This window comes from Nycticebus coucang, chromosome 12, assembly GCF_027406575.1.
Source record: "Nycticebus coucang isolate mNycCou1 chromosome 12, mNycCou1.pri, whole genome shotgun sequence".
NCBI lineage: Eukaryota > Metazoa > Chordata > Mammalia > Primates > Lorisidae > Nycticebus > Nycticebus coucang.
In genome coordinates, this window is record NC_069791.1 from 25,972,917 (window position 1) to 25,995,709 (window position 22,793).

Here is a 22,793-nt window from a genome sequence, read left to right on the forward strand (position 1 = left end):
GGATCCTATCCTAAGTTTTCCAGTAACTAATGTGAGTTTAAAGAGGTGAATTAATTCTCCTTCTGACCTTCAGTTTCTTCACTCTTAAGTTAAAGGATCTGTCTGGTTTATACAGTTTTTCTTTTTCTTTTTTTTTTTTTTTTTGTAGAGACAGAGTCTCACTGTACCGCCCTCTGTAGAGTGCCGTGGCGTCACACGGCTCACGGCAACCTCTTAACTCTTGGGCTTATGTGATTCTCTTGCCTCAGCCTCCCGAGTAGCTGGGACTACAGGCGCCCACCACAACGTCCGGCTATTTTTTCTTTTTGTTGCAGTTTGGCCGGGGCCGGGTTTGAACCCGCCACCCTTGGCATATGGGGCCGGCTCCCTACTCACTGAGCCACAGGCGCCGCCCACAGCTTTTCATCTAACAGTATAATTTTGTCCTTTCTGTACACTCCAGACCTCATATGTGTTAGGGGCAGGTGGTATTAGTGTCTTGGATATCAGAGTTTGGCATCTCTCCAATATTGGCAACTCATTATAACATATTCAATATTCTCACACTTTCTTTGGGAAGAAAGGGGATGAAAAATTGTCTTGTATTTGGGAAGACCCACAGAATACTCAACAGAACACAAGGAGGGGAGGATTAACATCTGCAGAAGGCTTGAGTGCAGTGAAAACAGGATAAACCAAAGTCCCTCACAGTGGGCGCTTTTCCTGCCCATCTTACTGTTTACTACGAACCTCAGTATTTTTTTTTTCCTTTTGTTTTACTGGATGGTATGATCCCTCAAGGCCCATTGCTGATTGCTTTACTTTAGCCTTGGCAAAAGCCGGTATTGTACCTCTGCTTTTACATGGTTTACAGCTAAACAAAACCTTTTGTTTTCCCCTATTCAGTCCTCCACAGGGCAGAACAATTGTTTTCTTGTTTTTTTATTGTTAATTCACTATGAGCTGCCAGTGAAAACCATCACAGGCTTGCAAAGTCAAGAGTTTCAGCTGGTCAGCACTTCAATTGACAGAGAAAGGTAACTTTTAGGTCGAGTATTAACCATGAAGAGGTATTCAGATATTTCACCTGTTGAATTAACTTGTTATGAAACACTTAAATATGGGGCATGGTGGTGAGAAGTGTGCAAATGTTTAGGTTACTACCATTTCAAGTGGTTGCTCACAACACAACCAAGGTGTGGCACTTGTACCACACAGGTTCTATCTTGCTGATTATTTATGGTAATGACAAGGAGGTGAGCACACAGAACAAGCTGGAAAAATAGAGATTGTGAGCGGTTAAGGGAGGAGGGGGGAAGAGAGGGGGAGTGCATAAAAAGGGTGTGGTGTGGGCTCTGGTTCTGAAACCTGATGTCTGCCAGCCATGCAGTAGATATCAAGGTGTCTGTGCATTCAAACATCTAGAAATCCTGTTCAAGTTTTTGTTCCTAACTATTGCTTTTGAAATGCACCCGCCCTTAAGTACGCATTAATAACTGTTTTCCAATTTATTGTAAAATAAGTGCATTGGTAGTTTTCTTGTTTGAATCTTATCAGAAACAGTTGTATGTCATAACATCATTTGTTGCTCTTTCCAATATTTTTGTTTATTATTCTTCTGTCCTGCTGAACAGTTCCTTCCATAGCATCAGACATTTTAAAAATATACTTTTGAAAAGCATTACTTGGCTTCAAAGATTTCAAAGCTTTCCATTTATTCTGATTTTCAAAGAAAACTGGGGAATATTTTATTTTTTGTTTTTCTAATTCATATTGGTATCTATTTTATAGTTTTTGGATGCATTTGGAAAATTTGTTAAACTCTCCAAACTTCAGTTTTCTCAGCAGTAAAATGGGATTTGAATATCTACTGAAGATTTTTAAAAGGAATATATTACATAATGCAGACAAATCACCTAGCACAAAGCTCAAGAGTGGTAGTTAATGCAATTAATGAATATCTGGGTATTATTAGGCTGGTAGACACAAATGAGGCTCACCGGTTTTTTTATGTTCTTTTTGTTGAGACAGGAACTCACTGTGTAGTCCAGGCTGGAGTGTAATGATAAAATCATGATTCACTGCAGATTCAAACAACCCAGGCTAAAGCGATCTTCTGCCTCAGCCTCCCAAAGTGCTGGGATTACAGGCATGCGCTACCATGCCTGGCCCCAACTGAGTCTTCAAAATGTTTATTACATAGATATCAAATGGTTCACAGGATAGCTTATAAATATGAATTTAGAGACCTGGGAGAGTATCATTGTTCAAAACTGTCCATCTCTTCGCTGATTTTATTCTCTGTAGTCAAGAAAGGCTTCCTAGCAAAAGTGGTTACAAGATAAGCTCTGTGGAATGATCGGGAGCTAGGCAGCCTGGGGGTGGGACTGAAGGCAGAAGAATAAGCAAAAGGTGGGGAGGGAATTGGCTCGGGGAGAGGAAGTTGACATATGCTAAGGATCGCAAAGGTTTCCAAACTTGACTGCACGTTGGAATCATCTTGGAAACTCAAAAACATATTGATGCCGGGGTCTCATCTCCCAGAGTTTCTGATTTAACTGGTCTAGGACGGCCTCAGTAGCAGGAGCTTTTAAAGCTTTCCAGGTGATTCTAACGTGTAGTCAAGGTTCAGAACCAGTGCTCCACAGGCAAAAAAAATCAGGGAGCTATCAGGAAACAGAAATGAGTTAATGAGGGAGGAATGGACAGGTTGGGATAGAAGGAGCAGACAATTCCTGAAATGCCTTGAAGGCTGTGCAATGCCACCTTATGCCGTGCTGTGCTGAGGCCTTTAAGCTTTATTCTGAAGAGAGATTACTTACAAAAGAAGTGATCGGTTTTGCTCGCACAAGCTGCACTGTCAAGAGTTAACTGCAGGAAGTGAGACTAGAGGGAGGAGATAAGTTAGGTGGGTTAGGAGCTGCTCTCCTCCAGGCTTGAGAAGAAGGTCCCCTGTACCAGGACAGTTGCAACGGGATGGAAAAAAGTAGAGTGACTCAGATGCCTTGGAGGAAGAGCTGACGGAAGTTGGTGACCTGACTGAAAAATAAAAGTGAGGGCAGCTTTGTCTGGAGATGCTATTAATTGAGATAACCCAGAAGTTTGCGAGAAGATAAATGCAGTGTTGGAAATGCCGATTGGAAGTGTCCGTTGGATGTCTAGGGAGAAGTGCTGGTAAGCAACTGGACATGTTGGGCTGGAGCTTGAGAACACGATGGCAGGGAGTGTGTGGGATTCTAAAGGCGAGGAGCTATGACTCAGGTCTGACTTTCTTTCCCTGTGTCCCCTCCCTTCATTGCAGCTCCACAGGCTGGCCCACCCTCAGCCTGAACGTTAGAGCCCATCACAATAAAAATATTCCAATTCAGCACGTAGTGTTATACAGTATGGACATAAAGTTCATGTGCAATTTAAATTTAAACTTCACGTCCACCCTTATAAAACAAGTACAGGGAGTGACACGAGAGGAGGACAATGTCTTACTGAAGGCTCTGGACACTACTTCATCACAACTCTTTCCATGGCGGTGGGAAGACACTGTGTAAGCACTATAAGCAAAATCAAATGAGATGGGGGCTGGGCTTCTTACTCAGGTGTTGGTTCATGGCAGCTATTTTTTTTTTTTTTTATGTGTCTTCTGGTCAAACCTAATGGGACAAAGAGTAATGCCTGACCTCAGTTGGACCGATCTGATTTTCTCTGGAGAACCTAAACTGAAAGATATATTACTCACAGATCCCTGGAAGGAAAATCAAAGGGTTCCTATTGCACAATTTCCTTGGTTCCTCTATTCTTGCTGATGGATATTTAACTTTTCCTGGTTTTTTGTGTGATATGTCTGGATAATGTCCATAAAATTCCCACTGAAAATGGAACTATCCTAAATATACATTAATGCAACCATTAGAAAATAATGTAGATGTCTACTTTACTCTTTAATATTCTCTTGGGAAACTGTCCACTATATGAAAAAAAAAGCCATTGAAAAAGCAACATAGATAATATCATCCCACATGAATAAAATCTTTGTGCATGTGGGTGTGTACACGCGTGTGTATAAGATCTAGAATGATCCATAACAAAATTTTAATAGATGTTATCTCAACAGGATTTGGAATTGTACAATGAACATTTAATGTGTTTTATTTATTTATTTTTTTTAAAGTTGTTTCTCTTGACATAGCTTAAATTGACTTTTCTAACTGACAGGCAAAAGAGTCTTCACACAACAGTTGAAGATGTGGAAATACAAAACATCAAGTAGTTTGATACTCATCAACTATGTACATTTAGTGGAAAGTGGAGAATAGGAAGGCATCAAGTTGGAAGGGCAGTCAGGCTCCAGACCACTGTGGTTCTTGTGAGTATACAGGTTTACTTCCTTATACATATACATCAACCTCAGGTTTTAGAAATATTTAAGTGAAACTCATCCTTCTTAATGTACAAGTATCTGAGGACGAAGCTTCTAAAGCCTTCTAATTTACAATAGCATAAAAGATTGTTTTGAATATTTGAAGCATTTTCAAATGAAATGTTTGAATCTTCTTTGAATTTAGTGCTGATGGGAAAATGGTTGTGCTAACCTGTCCTTAAAATAAATGTTTCCAAATGATAATATCAACTTCTAACTCTATAAGCACCTTCATTAATCTTTTGTTTGACATGACATCTGCAAAAAATGACAGCAACTCAGCACAGATATTTAAAGCATCTAAGTACATATGAAATAAAAATGTGTCGCCTAGTTTATGTAAACCCCCAAGGAATGAGAAAGTGATTTTATTTTTGTTTAAGCATGTTTGCTAGAATCTAATGCCAACATTTTTAAATTAAAGATTTCCTCTCATCACTAAAAGGTAACATCCTGGTTTGCTCACTAAAAATCTGGACCCTCAAATGTAGATTCCATGCAGTTATAAATAATTCCTCAATTGAACCACTTAAAAAATGATTTGATATTTTCAAAGAAGTAAGCATTTTCAATTAACTATGCCAGTGATTTTTAGGCTATGCAAAAATAAAAAGACATTTTATCAAAAAGACACTTGTTCTTAAATGTTTATAGCAGCACAATTCACAATTGCAAAGATGTGGAAACAACCCAAGTGCCCATCAGTACATGAGTAGATTAATAAAATGTGGTATATGTATACTGTGGAGTACTGTTCAGCTCACACCTCCCCCCCAAAAAAAGTGGTTGTCTGGTTCTTTTATAGCAACCTGTATAGAACTAGAGACCATTCTTATAAGTGAAGGATCGCAAGAATGAAAAAAGACCACGTGCACTCAATACTAAATTGGAACTAGTTGATCAACACTTATGTACACGTATGGAAGTAAAACTCGGTGGAAATCAGGCAGGTGGGAGGGGAAAGGAGAGGTTGGGTAAATTCACTCCAAACTGGTACAATGCACATATTTTGGGTGAAAGGCACATTTACATCTTTGACTTAAAATGTACAAAAGCACATTATGTAATCAAAATGTGAAATAAAGAAAAAACAAAAAACAAACAAAGAGAAAAACCCACAATCAGCCAGGTGTGGTGGCTCAAGCCTATAATCCTAGCAGGATTTGGAAGGCTGAAGCAGAAGTCTCACTGGAGACCAGGAGTTTGAAACCAGCCTGGGCAAGGGCAAAAGCCGGTCTCTACAAAATACAGCAAAAAATCAGCCCTAGCTACTCAGGAGGCTGAGGCAGGAGGATTGCTGGAACCCAGGAGTTTGAGGTTTCAGTGAGCTACGATGACGCCACTCACAGAGCAAGACCCTGGCTCAAAAAAAGAAATCAAAACACACCAAAAAAACAAAGAAACTATACTCTGGAACCTTTCAAGAAAAAAGCAGGGGCGGTGCCTGTGGCTCAGTGAGTAGGGCCCCGGCCTCATATACCGAGGGTGGTGGGTTCGAACCCGGCCCCAGCCAAACTGCAACCAAAAAATAGCCAGGCGTTGTGGTGGGTGCCTTTTGTCCCAGCTACTCAAGAGGCTGAGGCAAGAGTATTGCCTAAACCCAAGAGCTGGAGATTGCTGTGTGCTGTGACACCACAGCACTCTGCTGAGGGTGACAAAGTAAGACTCTGTCTCCAAAAAAAAAAAAAAAAGCAGAATAAAATGAAAAGTTACAAAGTAAACACTCATGCAGGCTGGGAACTACATGTTGCTAGTAACTCCGGAACCCCTTGGCTCTGATGTATTCTTCTCAGACTCTATTCTCCTTCCTCTCCCCTAAACTTAATCATTATTAAGACTCTATGATAATCACTTCCTTGAGGTTGGTATAGTTTTTTTTACCACCCATGTATACTTTCCTGTTCCTGAACTTTGGGTGAACAAATGCTAATAGCTTTCTCCTGTGTCTTAAATTTTTTGCTCCCCATTCTGGTAATAAGGTCCTATCCATGTTTGTGTGTACCTGCAATTTGTTTATTTTCATTGCTGAGTAATATACCAGTATATGAAAATACTACTTAAAAAAAATTCTCTTTTTGACAATTATCATTCTGTGAGATTTCATAAGCTTTTCTTCTGCCCTTAGAAATCAGCTACTTTTTATTATTTTCTGCAAATTAAAGATGACAAACAGGATAGAATCTCTCACAAAAAAAACAAACAAAAAAACATGGAAGGTATTTCTAGGCTTGATGTTTTGCAGAGGAATTCTTGAAACAGCATGGCATTTACACCTCGTGTGAGACAAGTAATTGCCGAGCACAGGCCTTGCATACTTTGTCCCTGTTAAGCTGTCACTACAGCCTTGTGACAGGTGCACAGACTCTCCCCCCTCCACTTTTTTTAAAACAGTTGCAAATAACATTCTTGCTATGTCTAACTTCTAAGTGGGTGGTCCTGAGACTTTTACAAAACACTAAGCCAAGGAAATTGTCCCCCTCTTCCTGAGTTCTGCTTATTAGGAACGATCCCTTTCCAGAATGAATACAGTGAATGCCACTTCCTAACCTTGAAGAGTTGAATGATCTGTTGTTTGGTACTTTGGCAAAAACGAGTGAATAAAACTATGAGAGAATTTGTGAGCATGCCATTGAGAACACGAATCAAACTCAGGGGCAAAGAAACTTTACACACTTCGCACCCAAAGCACAAAACATGTTTGACTACCTAAAAATGTTAAATTCCATATTAATATAAGGGTTATACCTAATGATAGGTTACTCTGTATATTTATTATGTAAGGATGGATTTTGAAATCAACTTATAAAAACATTAAATAATAGTCACAGACAATTCTCAAATTAGTAAATATGTGAAATAAACAAGTACCTCCTCTCACGTGGTTCTTTTTCTGCCTAAATTAGAAAGGAATCTTGGGAAACAACATTATCAGTCTAATTTGGTCCAATCACTGGGACTGGGATTGTTTGGGAGGTGAAATTGGCACCTCCTACTAGAAATAGGTAGTCAGGAGAAAGGTGCTACAAAAAAAAAAAATAAAAGTATGGTGCATTTACCAGAAGAAGGGTGGTTAGAGAGTTGGAGATACGAAGCAATTAACATAATAAACATAGGAGTAATATAACATTTATATCAATTAGTTTACTTATTGATCAGTTTGTATATTGATAGAAAATATAATTGGGAAAGATCAAGTTCCTGGTGAAAACCTGATTTCCAAAACCTCATGCCTCCACTAATGTGAGTAGCCAAGAATATTCTATAACTATAAAATTATATCTCATCTTACTAGAAAGGATTTATTAAGATTGATAGCACAAATGGAAATTTAAATTGAAGTCCAAGGGTTGCTGTGAAAATAAAAGCATGAAAAATGTAAAATTATAGCATATACAAATAAATATTTTTAATTTAAAGGAAAAGAGCCAAAGGGTTTAGATTTAGGTGTCTAGTATGTCTTACAAACTGAGCTTCAAATCCACGGAACTATTTGGAAACCATTTTCACTGAGTTGGCCAGTTCTCTTATAAAGGATGAATAGAAACATCTCAGCCCTGATTGAGCACAGTGATTTCCAAAACAGGAAACAATCTGACTGTGACATATCACCATCTGACACAGCAATTTCCCTTTCTGAATGCATGTATTTGTATTGAACTGGGGAGCAGTTCTGAACCTGCTCTTTGGTAACGTTTTCTCAGTGTGACGGCAGTAAATAAGACCAAGTATGCGCTGTACAGAACTCTGTTTCAACTTGGTCCCTTTCTCCCACCTCAATATTTGTGAATAATCAAGGAAAATGTATATGGCATAAACATAACTGCATTTCACCACAAGGAGTACGCAGCCAGAGGAACTCTATGGTTTTGTGATTATGTACTTATACAATGCACTAAAATTGATTTTTATTAGAATGGTTAATTCAGAACCTACAAACCACTGAGCATGAACAGTGTTATTTTTAAGATTAAATTCTCCTTTTTATTCCAAGACTGGAGATACACACATCAGAATGTTTGAAGAATTTTATAAGGTAAGGGTGCTCATCAAGCTGAAGATTTGAAATAATAAATAATAGCAGTAGAACAGTACTACTTTCTCCCTTTTAAAAATACATGTTTAACAATAACTGAGCTTATACCAGGAGGGGAAATAGTTTTAATTACTGAAGAGCTAAAATTCAAAATGCCAAGAAAATGGTACGTAAACCCTCATGGATATGATACCTTCATAAACAATCTATACCTCAGGCTCGGTGACTGTAGCTTAGTGAGTAGGGCACTGGCCATATACACCCGGGCTGACAGGTTTGAACCCAGCCCGGGCCTGCCAAATAACAATGACAACAACCAAAAAATAGCCAGGCATTGTGGTGGGTGCCTATAGTCCCAGCAACTTGGGAGGCTGAGGCAAGAGAATCGCTTAAGCCCAAGAATTTGAAGTTGTCGTAAGCTATGACACCCCGGCTCTCTAATGAGGGGCAACATAGTGAAACTGTCTCAAAAAAAAAATCTATACTGCAGGATTAAATTTTGCCTTAATCCAAAATCCACCTCAGTTCATATTTTACACAAACATGCACACTCACACATGTAACAGTAGGCAGTAATAGATACGTTATATATATCCAACTTGATAGTTGAGAATTTTTCCTTACTCAAATCTCTTTTCTACAACTCCAATTAATAACTTTCAACTATTAAAACATGACATTTGTGGGCGGCGCCTGTGGCTCAAGGAGTAGGGCACCGGTCCCATATGCCGGAGGTGGTGGGTTCAAACCCAGCCCCGGCCAAAAACACACAAAAAAAATTAAAAAAAATAAAATAAAACATGACATTTGTAATTTCGGAGATTGTTTTATAAAGGATAATTCATTCTGAGCTTTCGCACAAAAGTGTTTTATTAAAGTAAAACACAAAACCATTTACTAGTCGAAGGATATATTTTCTTTCTCTCTTTTTCTCAGCCTCCGTGAGAAAACAAGCAAAAAAAAAAAAATCACTGTGTACTGAAGAATATGAAGACATTTTTACTTACATGTCAAGGAGCAACATATCAAACCTTGAGCCAGAAAACTTATTATGCTACTGATGTGGGGAAATATGCAAAATTAAGTTATCTAATAAAGCTAAATGAAATTGGATAATTATTATTTGGTTTATGTCTGAGCAGGCAACCCACACTGTAAATATTCGATGCTTAAGCAATATGGACAAAGCACTCTTGCTGTAGGAGAGCTAGGAGTAAAGGCAGCAATGATGAGGTTGACTTGCCCTTCCTCAGGGCCGTGCCAGGCTTCCCTGGTCTGCAGCGAAGGTCAATGGAGAACGTCTGGGAGCGTGTGAGTGTGCCGAGGGCTCAAATTCTCACTGAGGTATTGTTGAAACCCACAGAAGAGGAACCCAGTCAGCGGAGGTGTTCTTTCAGTGCCACAAAGAGCCGTAATCTAGCTTGTTGACTTCCACACCCAACTTTGCCAATGATTTGCTCTGAAATGAAACAGCCCTCAGTCCAGCGTCTGATAAAGGAAGCTCTGCTGCAAGAATGGCAGTGGGTTTGGCTCATTGTGAGGGACTCTGAAATCCCTGGCTAGGTGGTGAAAGGAAGAGGTTCTAATTAAGGATTCTGATTTCCCAGAGAGGGAAAATGCCATGCTGGAAAAGCCTTACCACAGTGAACATGTGCCAGAAATGTGGTTAACTAAGGGTTACTTAAAAAAATTCAACAGGCAGGTAAATTAGAAAGTCATTCTGAGAAAAGGTAATCACCTCATCAGCAGCATTAAATTTGCCCGTTTGAAATGTGAGAATCCGTGAGTACCTGAAGAATTAGAAGGCGAAGTTGACTTCTTGATTGAAGGGAAATAATATAAGAAGTACCATTTATTCAGAACTTACTATATTTTAAGCATTTTCTGGGAGAAATTTAAACCTATTATTTTATACAATCATTGCAGCCCCCTTGAGAGGTAGGTATTAGTTCCTTCTTAACAGATGAAGTGACTGGAGTGCTGTAAGGTTCCTTAACTTGGCCCAAGGTGATGCAGCTGTGAAGGGGCAGAATCAGCATGGAAGCCCGGCTGTGTTGTGACTTCAAACCTTATAGTTGTACTCGATGGTCCAGGGGGATGACATAGACTCAATTGCAATACTATTCCATGAAAAGGACTTGCTTGATTATACCTGTGTACAAAGACAGCTAACTCCCTGCAAGCTTTATCCAGTGAGATGTTGATTGTCTCTTAGGTTGAAGTAATCAGATTCTGTTCGTAAGTGGAGATCCTGGTGAAGTAATCAGATTCTGTTCGTAAGTGGAGATCCTCAGAGAATTCTAAGAGAAAGAGAAGGATTTCAGGGAAAATACTTGATTCTATATGAATAATCTTAAGAAAAACATGGTAATCCATTTGAAAGCCAAGGCTGCCCAAACTCCTTACCAGGAAGAAAATTACATTTTACATGTAGTCCCTGGAAAAGGATGGTTGTTAGTTTACTGTACAATTCAACAGTTACCTGTAATTTTTAAAAAACATGTAGATATTTGTTAGTGTCCATATGTTTTACTTTAAACTAGGAGTCTTAAGCTGTATTACCAAAATGAGTGACTGATACTTCAATGAGTGAATTCATTTCACTTAGTATTTTTTAAATCTTAGATGTAATAAACTTTCGCCAAATGACAATTTCCCTGAAAGAGAGAAGATCTGAAATTTTTTTAAAAGATGAACAAATACCTTACTAAATATCAACTAATTATTATTTAATAAATAAATGTGAATAACTATGAAACTGAAGATCTTCCTGGCCTGAGAACAATTGCTTAGAAAGTAAATCCTTTGTTGTGCTACGGATGGAATAGGAAGAAGTATTTTAAATAAAAGTCACTTGTTTTTACATTAAATAATTAAGAATTAGTGTTAGGAGATCAGGTTTTAGTTCCAGTTCTTCCACTAACTTATCTTCTTGGGTAAGTCACAAAAGCAAAGAGGTTGAACTTGATGATCTTAAATGTCTCTTGCAGCTCAAAACTCAATATGTCTAATAAATTTCCTAAGAGTAATATGAATAGCTTACAAAATATTTTCTCAAGCAAGGATAGAATGATTACGGCTTTGACTCACTGAAATGTTCACTGGACAAGCTACTCTGGAGGTACCCTATGAGAATATCTTTCCTTGGCTCGCTGTGTACAGATGAGGTAATGTTTTAATAGGCCCCACCTTGTCTGGTGGATGGCTCTATCAGTTGAGTTCTGGGCTGACTGCTCTAAGAGCAGTATCCACAGTGGGCTGTATATGAGATTGTAAAGTCCATTTATTACCGTGCATAAGGAATTCCAAAAAATCAACATTTTAATGTATTGGGAATGAAAAATATTACTATCTACCCCCAGTTAGGGCACTTAAGTGTGGCAGGGTCTGTGCTGTAAAACATCCAATCGGGTAGATAAAGCTTTCCTTGGCAGAGAATTCACAATCAATGAGGGGGCAAGTCCCAATGATCTCATGACCTTATTATCATCGTGCGTTCACACAGTGAGTTTCTCTAGGGAAGCCTTCTTGAAACTTCTTCCAAATACTGTGGAAAGTTTGGCATTCTGCCATAGTTGAAGAATCACCAGCATTTTCTATGTGGGTGGGGGAAGTTGCTTTGCAGTACAGACAACAGGAATATTCTCTCCATGTATAATAGGGTAAAGTGAAGTAAATAAATTTCACATTTCTCTGGCATGGCCTCTTTGTCTTTCTAGTCACCTCTTTCTTTAACTGTATTGTTTTTATTTTATTTGTTTTTGGGTTTCTTCCTTCCTTTCTTCTTCTTCTTCTTCTTTTTCTTTTTCCACCCATAGCAACGACAATACCTGTATTGTTTTTAAAACCAAGAGTCATATGCAAAGATACATAGATCATAGAGACATATAGATGTCTTTGCTTACTTTTGCTCAAACCTCAGCTTTTTCACTTTTAAGTTGTAAACCAATTTTTCCCATTTTAAAGATCTGGTCCTTTAATTTTTAGTTTATAAATCTAGACCAGGACTGGACACAGTGGCTCATGCCTGTAATCCCAACACCTTGGGAAGCCAAGGTAAGAGGACCCTGGCAACATAGTGAGAACCTATCTCTCAAAAACAACAACAAAAAGATAAACAGAAATCTAACCCGGTAATGAGCATTTGTGATTCATAGGCCACATATATCATTTCTTTCCAAATCCTGCCTCCTATGAAAAATCAGCAGAAAATGAAGAATACTTATCCCTGAGATTTTTGTCTATATATCATAAACACAGTTCAGTTCAAAAAGTATGTACTAAATACTCTCCTAGGTACATGGGTGGGAGTATAGAGCTTTAAAAATGTATTATTACTCACATGGGTGTTATACTTAAATACAAATATAATTATAGTAGTAGCAATAATAATGATAATGGCTTACATTTATTGAGTGATTCTTGAGATTTCTTATGTTGCCAAACAGAATGAAGGGTTTTAGATGTATCATGTCATTTAGTCATTCCTATTTCCCTCTTGGGGAGAGACTTTTCTTATCGTTATTTTACAAATGAGGAAACTGAACATGGAGGGAGGTTTTGTAACTCAAAAGGGGTCATATTTATAGTGAATGACAAAGTTGGGTTCAAACATTGGTCTGCTGACTTTGGGATTCCTCTCCCTTTAATTTGTACCTTAAAGTGCTTTTGGAGCACATTTAACAAAATAAGTGGGGAAAAGCAAAAACATTTCACAAAAGCTCATTTTTCTTAGCTGAATCAAAACATAAATGTTCAAATACCTATTATACTTTTTTACACAGTCACTTTATATCATGAAGCTCAATTACTTAATCTATCAAGGTCATTGCTACAAATAATTTTAGAAAAGTTTTGAGAATTGCCTTCAAATTCTGCATTACATTTTTAAAAACTTACTATTTGTCAAAATGTCACCCTAAAGTGAGTCGCAGTGGCTCACACCTGTAATTCTGGCAGTCTGAGAGGCCAGGGCAGGTGGATTGCTTGAGCTCAGGAGTTTGAGACCAGCCGGCCAAGAGCAAGACTCCTTCTCAACTAAAAACAGAAAAATTAACTAGGCATTAAGACCAGCACCTATAGTCCCAGCTACTTGGGAGCCTGAGGCAAAAGGATTGCTCAAGCCCAAGAGTTTGGGGTTGCTGTGAGCTATGATGCCATGGGTGACAGAGTAAGATTCTGTCTAAAAAAAAACAAAAACAAACAGAACTTCACCCTAGGAAGGTTAGTCTAATTTGGGCAGAAAAACTGAAGCCAGTGAGCCAAGCCTTATAAATAAGAATTGCTTATAAACCAAACTGATCTTTCGTCTCTAAAGAAATAAGACTAATTCTGATATGATGCTTGTGGAAAGCAAAGGAGGGTTGATAGGAGAGGCATGTTGGAACTATGACTTGCTTGGTTAACAATCTGGAAAGGTTGATCAGCCAGATTGCCAACTTACGGTACAAGAGATTTGAGTGACTTGTTCATGGTGAACTCAGTGGAATGAATAGTAAAATCCACAGCTGAGATTTCATTGGAGGATGTGCTGAGATGGAGCAATCACTGCTTGTCTGGGCTGGACTAATCAAATGGCAGAAGTTATAGTGGGACAAAGGAGAGTGAGGGATTATGGTGGTGAAAGAGATGAAGTCTGTCTATTTTTAGATTAAATAATAATGTAAGTTTTCACTTTTTAATCATTCTTCCTCTCATCTTAATAAAATTTCACTTTCACTGAAAGGGTTGATACCAAAAGAATTCTGCTAAAATCAAAATAAACAATTTATTCTAATTGCATTCAATGATAAGGAGAAATAAAGGTTAGAACTGTCTCTTTTTTCATCTTAGTTATTAAATTAGGACTTAAAGAATAGGTAATTAAAAGCAATTGTTCATACGCATCATTCAATTTTTCTTCACTACCTTCCCTTTTGAAAACTGGCATTTCTTTGCACTTGAGTGTTTATAGCAGCTCAACTCACAATCGTAGAGATGTGGAAGCAACCCAAGTGCCTATCAACACATGAATAGATTAATAAACTGTGGTATATGTATACCAAGGAGTACTATTCAGCTATAAAACAAGACAGAGGCTTTGCATCTTTTATATTTACCTGGATGGATTTGGAGAACATTTTCCTAAGTATCTCAAGAATGAAAAAGAAAGCATGCCATGTGTTCAATACTATGTTGAAATGATAGGTCAACAACTACAGGCCCACACAGGAGAAAAACACAATTAAATTCAAGAAAGGGGAAGTGGGAGGGGCATCAGTAAGCTTCCACCTAACAGGTGCAATGTAGGGGTATAAGGCATACTGTACTACCTGGGTAGGTGAAGGATTCAACAGCAACTCAGGCTTTATCTTCCAAACACAAATAATGTACTCTCACGTTAATCCAAAATAATAAAAAAAGAAAACTGGCACTTCTGTTCAGTAATTTACACAATAAGTGAAAAATTGGAATAAGAATTTGAAATGTTTTTCAGTGATGTTTATCCAGTGGTCTTATGTACATGACACTATTCTAGGGAATATACGTAATTAAGTTTCAAAGTCATTTTATAAGAAGAATTTTATAAAATTAAAATGTTTACAGTCATCAATTTAAATCACATACTTGAGACACATGTGGGATGACAACACCTTAAGTTGGCATAGCATTAAATAACATTCATAGTAATTTGAAATAGAGGCAGAAAAGGTGTATCTATCGGAGTTCACCAGAGAGGGGGAAAAAATATATAGAAGAAAATTTATACACACACACAAATATACATATATAAATGGATATATATATTTATGTAAATGGAATATATAAATATAAATGGAAGTTTCTTTTCCAATTGTGGGGACTGGCAAATCTGAAATTTGTAGAACACACCTGATCCCCAGACCCAGAATTCTTTCTTCTCAGGGAAATCTTGGTTTTCGTTCTGAAGGCCTTTAATGGATTGGATGAAACCCACCCACATTATCAAGGGTAATCTCCTTTACTTAAAGTCAACTGACTATAAATCTCAATCATATCTATAAAAAACCTTTACAGAGTTATTTCCTCAATTGTCATGTGAGGAAAGAGAGGCTTGGTAAAGTTAAGCAACCCAACTAAGTCACCCACCTGGGAACTGACAGAAGGCAGATTGGAGTTCACATTTGTCCTCCTAGGTTGGAACTTCACCAACTCCATTCTACCACTGTTCCTGAATGTTTGCGCTGGGCCCATAGCTCGTAGGATTTAACCAGGTGATTACTTCCTTAATCACAAAGAATTTCTTAAAATGTTTCATGATTATATAATTAGCACATACTTTTTGTTCTTGATTGAAAAAGTCATCTTCTTGGCTTGTGTCATTTTTTTTTTCATTTATTCTTGTCACCTGAGCTATGTGAGTCCAAAGAATTCAGTAGAGCCTACAGTTTTACTTGTCATGATAGGGAATGACCTTGATGGCCTGATATCCTTCAAGTATACTACCAGTTAAGCTATCCCAGAGGTCATGAGTACAAAGGCTCATGGCCAAAATCAATATGCCCAAATTACAGTTTATTAAATCTTACAGTGTGATAAACTTGGAGGAAAGAGATGAAGTGGGTTAATATGCTTAGAATAGGTTACAAGTGGGAATGGTATACTACCTGAATCCCTTATGCCAAGTCCCATCTCCTTCTTTGCCACATCAGGTTTCCCAGATTTTGATATGATTATGAGAATCTTAGTTAAGGCTTGAATAATGAGCCCACAAATGGGAGGTGTCTGAGGCCAAAGATACATATTTTCTCTGTCAGAAAACACAGGTTCAAGTACACCTAGCCACAACTCGCCAGGCCACTGTGGAGCCACTGTGGTTTTTATTTATCTTTCTTGGGTTAAGAATATGTGAGGCCGGAATGGAATCACGTGTTATCGTGGCCCGGGGGTAACATGACCATTAGTCTTTTATTTATTTATTTATTTATTTTTTGAGACAGAGTCTCACTCTGTCCTCCTGGGTAGAGTGCAGTGGCATCATCTTAGCTCGTAGCAACAACAAATACTTGGACTCAAGTGATCTTTTTGCCTCAGCCTCCCAAGTAGCTGGAATTACAGGCACCCCCCACAGTGCCTAGATAGTTTTTCTATTTTTTAGTAGAGAAGGGGTTTCACTTTTGCTCAGGCTGGTCTCAAACTCCTGAGCTTAAGTAATCCACCCACCTTGGCCTTCCAGATGAATTGGTCTTTATATATCTTTCTATCTTTAAGTAACTTTGTTCTCATCATATTTCCTATTAATTATATCTTTGGTATGTTTTAGAGGTTATTGACTTACTGTTGATATTTTCACATGTTATGATTTTTCCTATATATTTACACTACTTGTTTACCCATTGTCTATAAATATATTTAACATATCCTGTGAACTTCACCTATAAATCATAAGCTAATGATTTAATTACTACATACGCTTTATGCTTTTTCTGAGTTTCGCCCATACCATTTGTTTTCTTGTCTTAGTGTAATTAAATATTCTCAAATAAATTAGACTTTACTGTATTGGAAGGAAAATCATAATTTTAGAAACCTGAAGATCAGTAAAAAAAATCTTAAGAATCACCGAGTTGAGTGGATCACTTGAGCTCAGGAGTTAGAGACCAGGATGAGCAAGAGCAAGACCCCATCTCTATCAAAAATAGAAAAAATTAGCTGAGTGTCATGGTGGACACCTGTATTCCTAGGTACTCAGGAGGCTGAAACAGGAGGATCTCTTGAGCCCAAGATTTTGAGGTTGCTGTGAGCTATGATGCCATGGCACTTTACCAAGGACGACAGAGTGAGGCTCTATCTCAAAAAACAAAAAACAAAAACCAACAACTTAAGAATCAATAATAAATTAAAGTTTTACTCTGGGATTTTGCCTATAGCATCACATCAAATTAGATTTTATAATGAGCGGAGCGTGTACCATTACATTGGCGGAAGACACGAGACCCTGCCTTTGAGATTTACCTCTGGAAATCTAAATTATGAATACAGCTCCTCAAGGACCAATCCCATTTCTTAGAGACCTATTTTTTAAGTGAAATGTTAGGCCTATTAACACAGAGATCTATCATCTGACATGGATTAGAAACAAAATATAAATATGAATGTGATGTGTTCTCTGAATTTGATTAGCCCCAAGTAGAGAAGGAAGAAAATCGATAAATAAGTAATTATTGTCAGAATGAACAAAGTTGCAAAATAATGGATGAAGAAATGCTGTCCCTAAGAGAACAGCCAAAACCTCCTAAGAGGAGTCATGAAGGTTAGATCTGATGGATAGAAGTCTGGAAAATGGTTAGTTGAGAAGGATAAAACAGTATACACTATGCAAGAAAGATACAGAAAAATAAAAGAACGCAACCTGGACAGCATATGGGGCAAGTTTGCAGTGGCTGGAGTACAAACTTTCTCAGGTTAGAGGATGAATATGGTGGGGTAACTTGCATCCATAACATAAGAGGACGTTGTAACACTTTATTAAGGAGGTTGCACTTTTGTCTTTAGACAGTGAGAAATGATAAAAGAAGGCTGGGTTTGGGTGTGACCTAATCAGATTTGCCTTCCCAGGTATCTTCCAGTTTGGGTCAGACAGCTCAGATTCTGATCTTGGTTTTGACCTCAAGGCTTTGGGTGATTATTGTTTCCTGCTAGCGTCTCCACCTCTGTCTCCCAAGCACCCAGGACCCACCTTTCACATTTTTCTGTAATCCTCAGCCAGCACTCCTCTCCCTCCTCCAAACACACACACAGAAGCATGCTTTGTACTTTTTTGCTTATATTCCAGATTGGAGTTTCCCTCCTTCTTTGTGTACAAATCTCAACTCTCTCTTTACGCAGACTGAGTCTTATCTGAGTCCTATCCTTTTGTCCTCTAGAATTGAAAAACCATTTTTAGAGCATCAGCTTGGAAATCATACAGTTCTACTTCCTTATTTCATTCAACCCTGATTTCCCATGACAATTTCGAAAAATGTCTTGCAGCATCGAGCTCTTAGTTATGTATTCTTATGCACAATACATTCATAGTTTCACTTGTAAGTCTTATTGCCATGAAAAGGTATGCCTTTAGCATATTTATTTCATTTTTAACAGCATAACTCTATAAAATAGTAACATGTCATTATTAATCATAAAAATGCAGACTATGGATTTTGATAAGAGTCATTACAGGAGTTTGGATATACAGTGAAGGGCACAGAAACAATGGCTGACTTTAGTTATTCTTGTCATAATTGTTGCAGAAAATGGCTTGGAATAGAAAACAAGAAAGAGAGGAAACAGAGTTCTGGTAACAGATTGAAGAATTGGCCTCCAACTGTAGGCACTTCTGTTCATTTCTGAAAAGGCTCTCTGTTTAATCTCCTGCCTGAACACACTGAAACTTTCCTTTTGCTGTGAATGACATGAGCCAGGTGTCATTCAGGGGTGAAAAACTCCCTGTGACTGGTGCCTGAGACCTTTTCAGCTTTTGGACTGAACAAAAAGGGTTATTTCCTCAAATATAAGGCTCAAGTGTCTGTTGTTATTTCTCAAACCCTCAGGAAGCAACTACTATTCTACTAATGATTAAAAAAAAAATCCTTAAAACTTGTAGGTGAACTGGTAAGAATTATTTGGAATTTATTCTGATTAAAACATCATTCTCTATTGGTTTTATTCATTAGTCAGATGTTCCAAAGCAATTTGAGTTTAAGTTTTGAGTTAAAGAAATTATTTAGGGTGGCTCCTATGGCTCAAGGAGTAGGGCGCCAGTCCCATATGCCAGAGGTGGCGGGTTCAAACCCAGACCCGGCCAAAAAAAAAAAAAAAAGAAATTATTTAACAACCTAAGGTGAAAAAGTGTAACATTAGAATATTAATGTGAAAGTGTTTTTTCGGTTATATGTACTCAGCAGTCTTATGTACATGGTGCTATGCTAAGCAATACACATAATTAATGTTTCAAAGAATTATATGCAATAGTTTTATAATTAAATCAAGAAAAAGAACAATCAGTAATGCCAGACTCTTAAAAATGCTCAGAGAAAAAAAAAAAGAAAAAAAGGATTTGCCAGAATTCACAAGAAAAAAGAGTGGTAAATTCAAGTACATAAACATCTTAACTTCTATACAACAAAAAGTCCATATTAAAATTCTAAGAAATCAACAAAATAAGAAAAACATTTACTGAGAAAAACCCTCAGTACATTCTACTACAACATTCTATTTCTTAATTTAACATTATTTTTTGAAACTTTTACGTGATATACCCAAGACTAGTTCAGTTATGAAATCTTTACAATATTCAAGAATACCATAATTATCTATACACTCTTCCTTGGTATTTAATATGCTTTCAGATTGAAGCTACTTGCGACATTTATATCTCTTTATGATTTTTTCTATTTATCACTTGCTGACTTCTAAGTGATTTGTAAGAATATCTTATGCCTGCATTCTAATCACTGTCAATTTTACATAAGTAAATAACTTTCTTCAGGTTTTTGCTTTTCTTCACTTTTTTATTTTTTTAACTCAGCAATTTTTTTTTTTTTTTTTTTGAGACAGAGTCTTACTATGTCACCTTCAGTAGAGTGCTGTAGTGTCACAGCTCACAGCAACCTCCAACTCTTGGACTTAAGCAGTTCTCTTGCCTGAGCCTCCCAAGTAGCTAGGACTACAGGAGCCCACCAAAACACCTGGCTATTTTTTGGTTGCAATGTCATTCTTGTTTGGCAGGCCTGGGCTGGGTTCGAACCTGCCAGCTCCAGAAGTTCTTATTAATAATTTTAATGTAGTAAGATTTATCAGTTTTTTTCTTTATGGTTAGGAGTTTTTTTATTCTTATTTAAAAATTCTTTTCTCTCTGCTGTCATGACTATTATCTCCTGTATTACCTCCTGTTTTAATTTTGCCTTTTGTATTTAGAATTTGTGTTAATCCACCTGGAATTATTATTATTATTATTAGCATAATGTGAGGTAGGGGTACAATTTCATGTTTTTCTCCCCCCACCAAGGTTTTTCCTTGTGCACAATTTTTCTGGACCCATTTATTGGGAAGTTCTTCCTTTCTCCCCTATCTCTGCCACCATTTCTGTCATAGATAAATGTCTACAAATGTGTTGATCTTTCTCTGAGGTCACATGCTTTTCTTTTTTTTCCTTAAAAATTTGCTGCTGGTATGTAGAAATGCAATTTTTTATAATGATTTATTACTGGCAACATCTTTAATAGTTTATCTGTAGATTAATCTCATGTTTTCAATATCAAAACCCAGCTGCAAATAATGACAGTTTTCTTTCCAAACTTAGTACACTTTATTTCTATTTTTCTGGCCTGATTACAGTGGCTAGGATCTCCACAACGATGTTGAAAAGAATGTCATCGTTCTTATTTTTGATTTTAAAGGGAATGTTTCTAAAGTATGACTACTGAGCATTATGCTTGCTAGATTTTATGTGCGTGTGTAGACATCTTTTACAAAATTAAAGAAGTTCCTTCTGTTCCTATTTTAGTAAGAGCTTTCATCGAAAAGGATCGTTAAATGTATAAAATGCTTTTTTCTGCATCTATTATGATAATAGTAAGTTTTTCTACAGTTATTCTAATACTGAACAAAACTTCCATACCTACAATAAAACCAAGTTGAAATCGATACATTAATTAATTATACGTTGTAAGGCTTAGTTTGCTAATATCTCATTTGCAATTTATTCTTTAGTCAAGAGGCATATTCAGCCCATACTTTGCCTCCACCCCTTTTGGTAAACTTGTCTGAATTTACTACTGAATGGTACTATTCATACTATTTTAATCAAATAAGTTAGGAGTATTCCTCCTTTTTATACTCTTCTGAAAATACATATGTAAGATCTAAATTATATGTTCCTTAAATGTTTGGTAGAACTCAAAAAATTGTCTAGGTGTAGAGTTTTTTATTTTTTTAATGGGACTATTTTGATCTAGTGATTCAATTTCTTTTATTGCTACATTACCATACAGATGTTTTATTTATTGCCATATACAGACTTCTATTTTCAATTGGTAATTTACATTTTTCTAGTATTTTACCTGCATTTCAAAATTTTGTGTCATAAGTTTGCTTACAGTCTTAAAAAATATCTGAGATATATTTTTTGTTAATTAATTCCTTATCTTCTCTGCCAGAGGTTGTCATTTGTATTAATCATTCCCATTTTGTCTTGGTTGATAGACTTACTTTATTTTCTATTTTCATTGGTGTCTGTTCTTACCTTTTTTGTATCTTTACCTTTTTGAGTTTGTGTTGTTCTTTTCAAGTTTGTTGTTTTTTGAAGTTTTTAAAATTTCTAATTTTTTTTAGAGACAAGGTTTCATTCTGTTACCTAGGCTGCAGTGCAGTGGTGTAATTATAGCTTACTATAGCCTCAAATTCCTAGGTTCAAGCAATCTTTCCACCTCAGCCTCCCAAGTAGCTAGGACATACCCTCATGCCCAGCTAATTTTTCTTCCTTCCTTCCTTCCTTCCTTCCTTCCTTCCTTCCTTCCTTCCTTCCTTCCTTCCTTCCTTCCTTCCTTCCTTCCCTCCTTCCCTCCCTCCCTCCTTCCCTCCTTTCTTTCTTTCTTTCTTTCTTTTAGAAATGGGATCTCACTATGTTCTCCAGCCTGGTCTTGAACTCCTGGCCTTAAGCCTCCTCCAACCTCAGCCCTCCAAAGTGCTGGGATTATAGGTTGCAGTGAGGCACTGCAACTAGCCTAATTTGTTTAATTAGATGTTTATTTCACCAATTTTTAACTTTCTATCATCTTAATAAATATTTAAAATATAAATTTATCTCTTTGTGCAAGTTCTAATAAGTAGTACTTATATTATTTGTTTATGTTATTTTCTGGTTTAATCATTTTTCTAAATTTCCAGTAAAGGTTCTTTAAAAATTTATAAATGTTTGGAATTATTTTAATTATCATCTTATCATTATTCTCTATTTAACTGCATTATAATTGGAGAATGTAGTATAAGAATTTAATTCTACGTTGAAATAAGTAGCCATATTAATATTATTTTTTTACCTTTAATTGTGTTTATTTAATTTTTCTTTGCTCACCATTCCTGTCACAGCTCAGATATTCCTGAGATCATTTTCCTCCCTTTAAGTTTTCTTTAGCACTTTCTGTAGAACACCAAAGATGGAAAGATGATCCTACAAATGAGTGACCACTAGCTGGACAATCATTCCAAAAAACAATAATAACAAGAGATAATGGAATTATGTCTCTATTTCAGTGAAACTAGCTTTTAAGAGAAAGGGAAAAGAAAAATCATTTCAAACAAGCAAACGCTAGAGAAAATTACCAATGGGGCAAATATTTGAATGGCTGATAATTTTCATGAATTATT

The 22,793-nt window shown here is 36.9% G+C and overlaps 1 protein-coding gene across 1 annotated transcript in view; it reads left to right on the plus strand.

Moving 5' to 3' along the window:
- Positions 1-4,349, plus strand: part of ABCD2 (ATP binding cassette subfamily D member 2) — a 100,701-nt gene extending 96,352 nt beyond the window's left edge. The window contains exon 10 of the mRNA XM_053557615.1: positions 4,189-4,349. Coding sequence (XP_053413590.1) covers positions 4,189-4,243 — 55 coding nt within the window. The 3' untranslated portion in view covers positions 4,244-4,349. The remainder of the gene's footprint in view (positions 1-4,188) is intronic.
- The last annotated feature ends 18,444 nt before the right edge of the window (positions 4,350-22,793 follow it).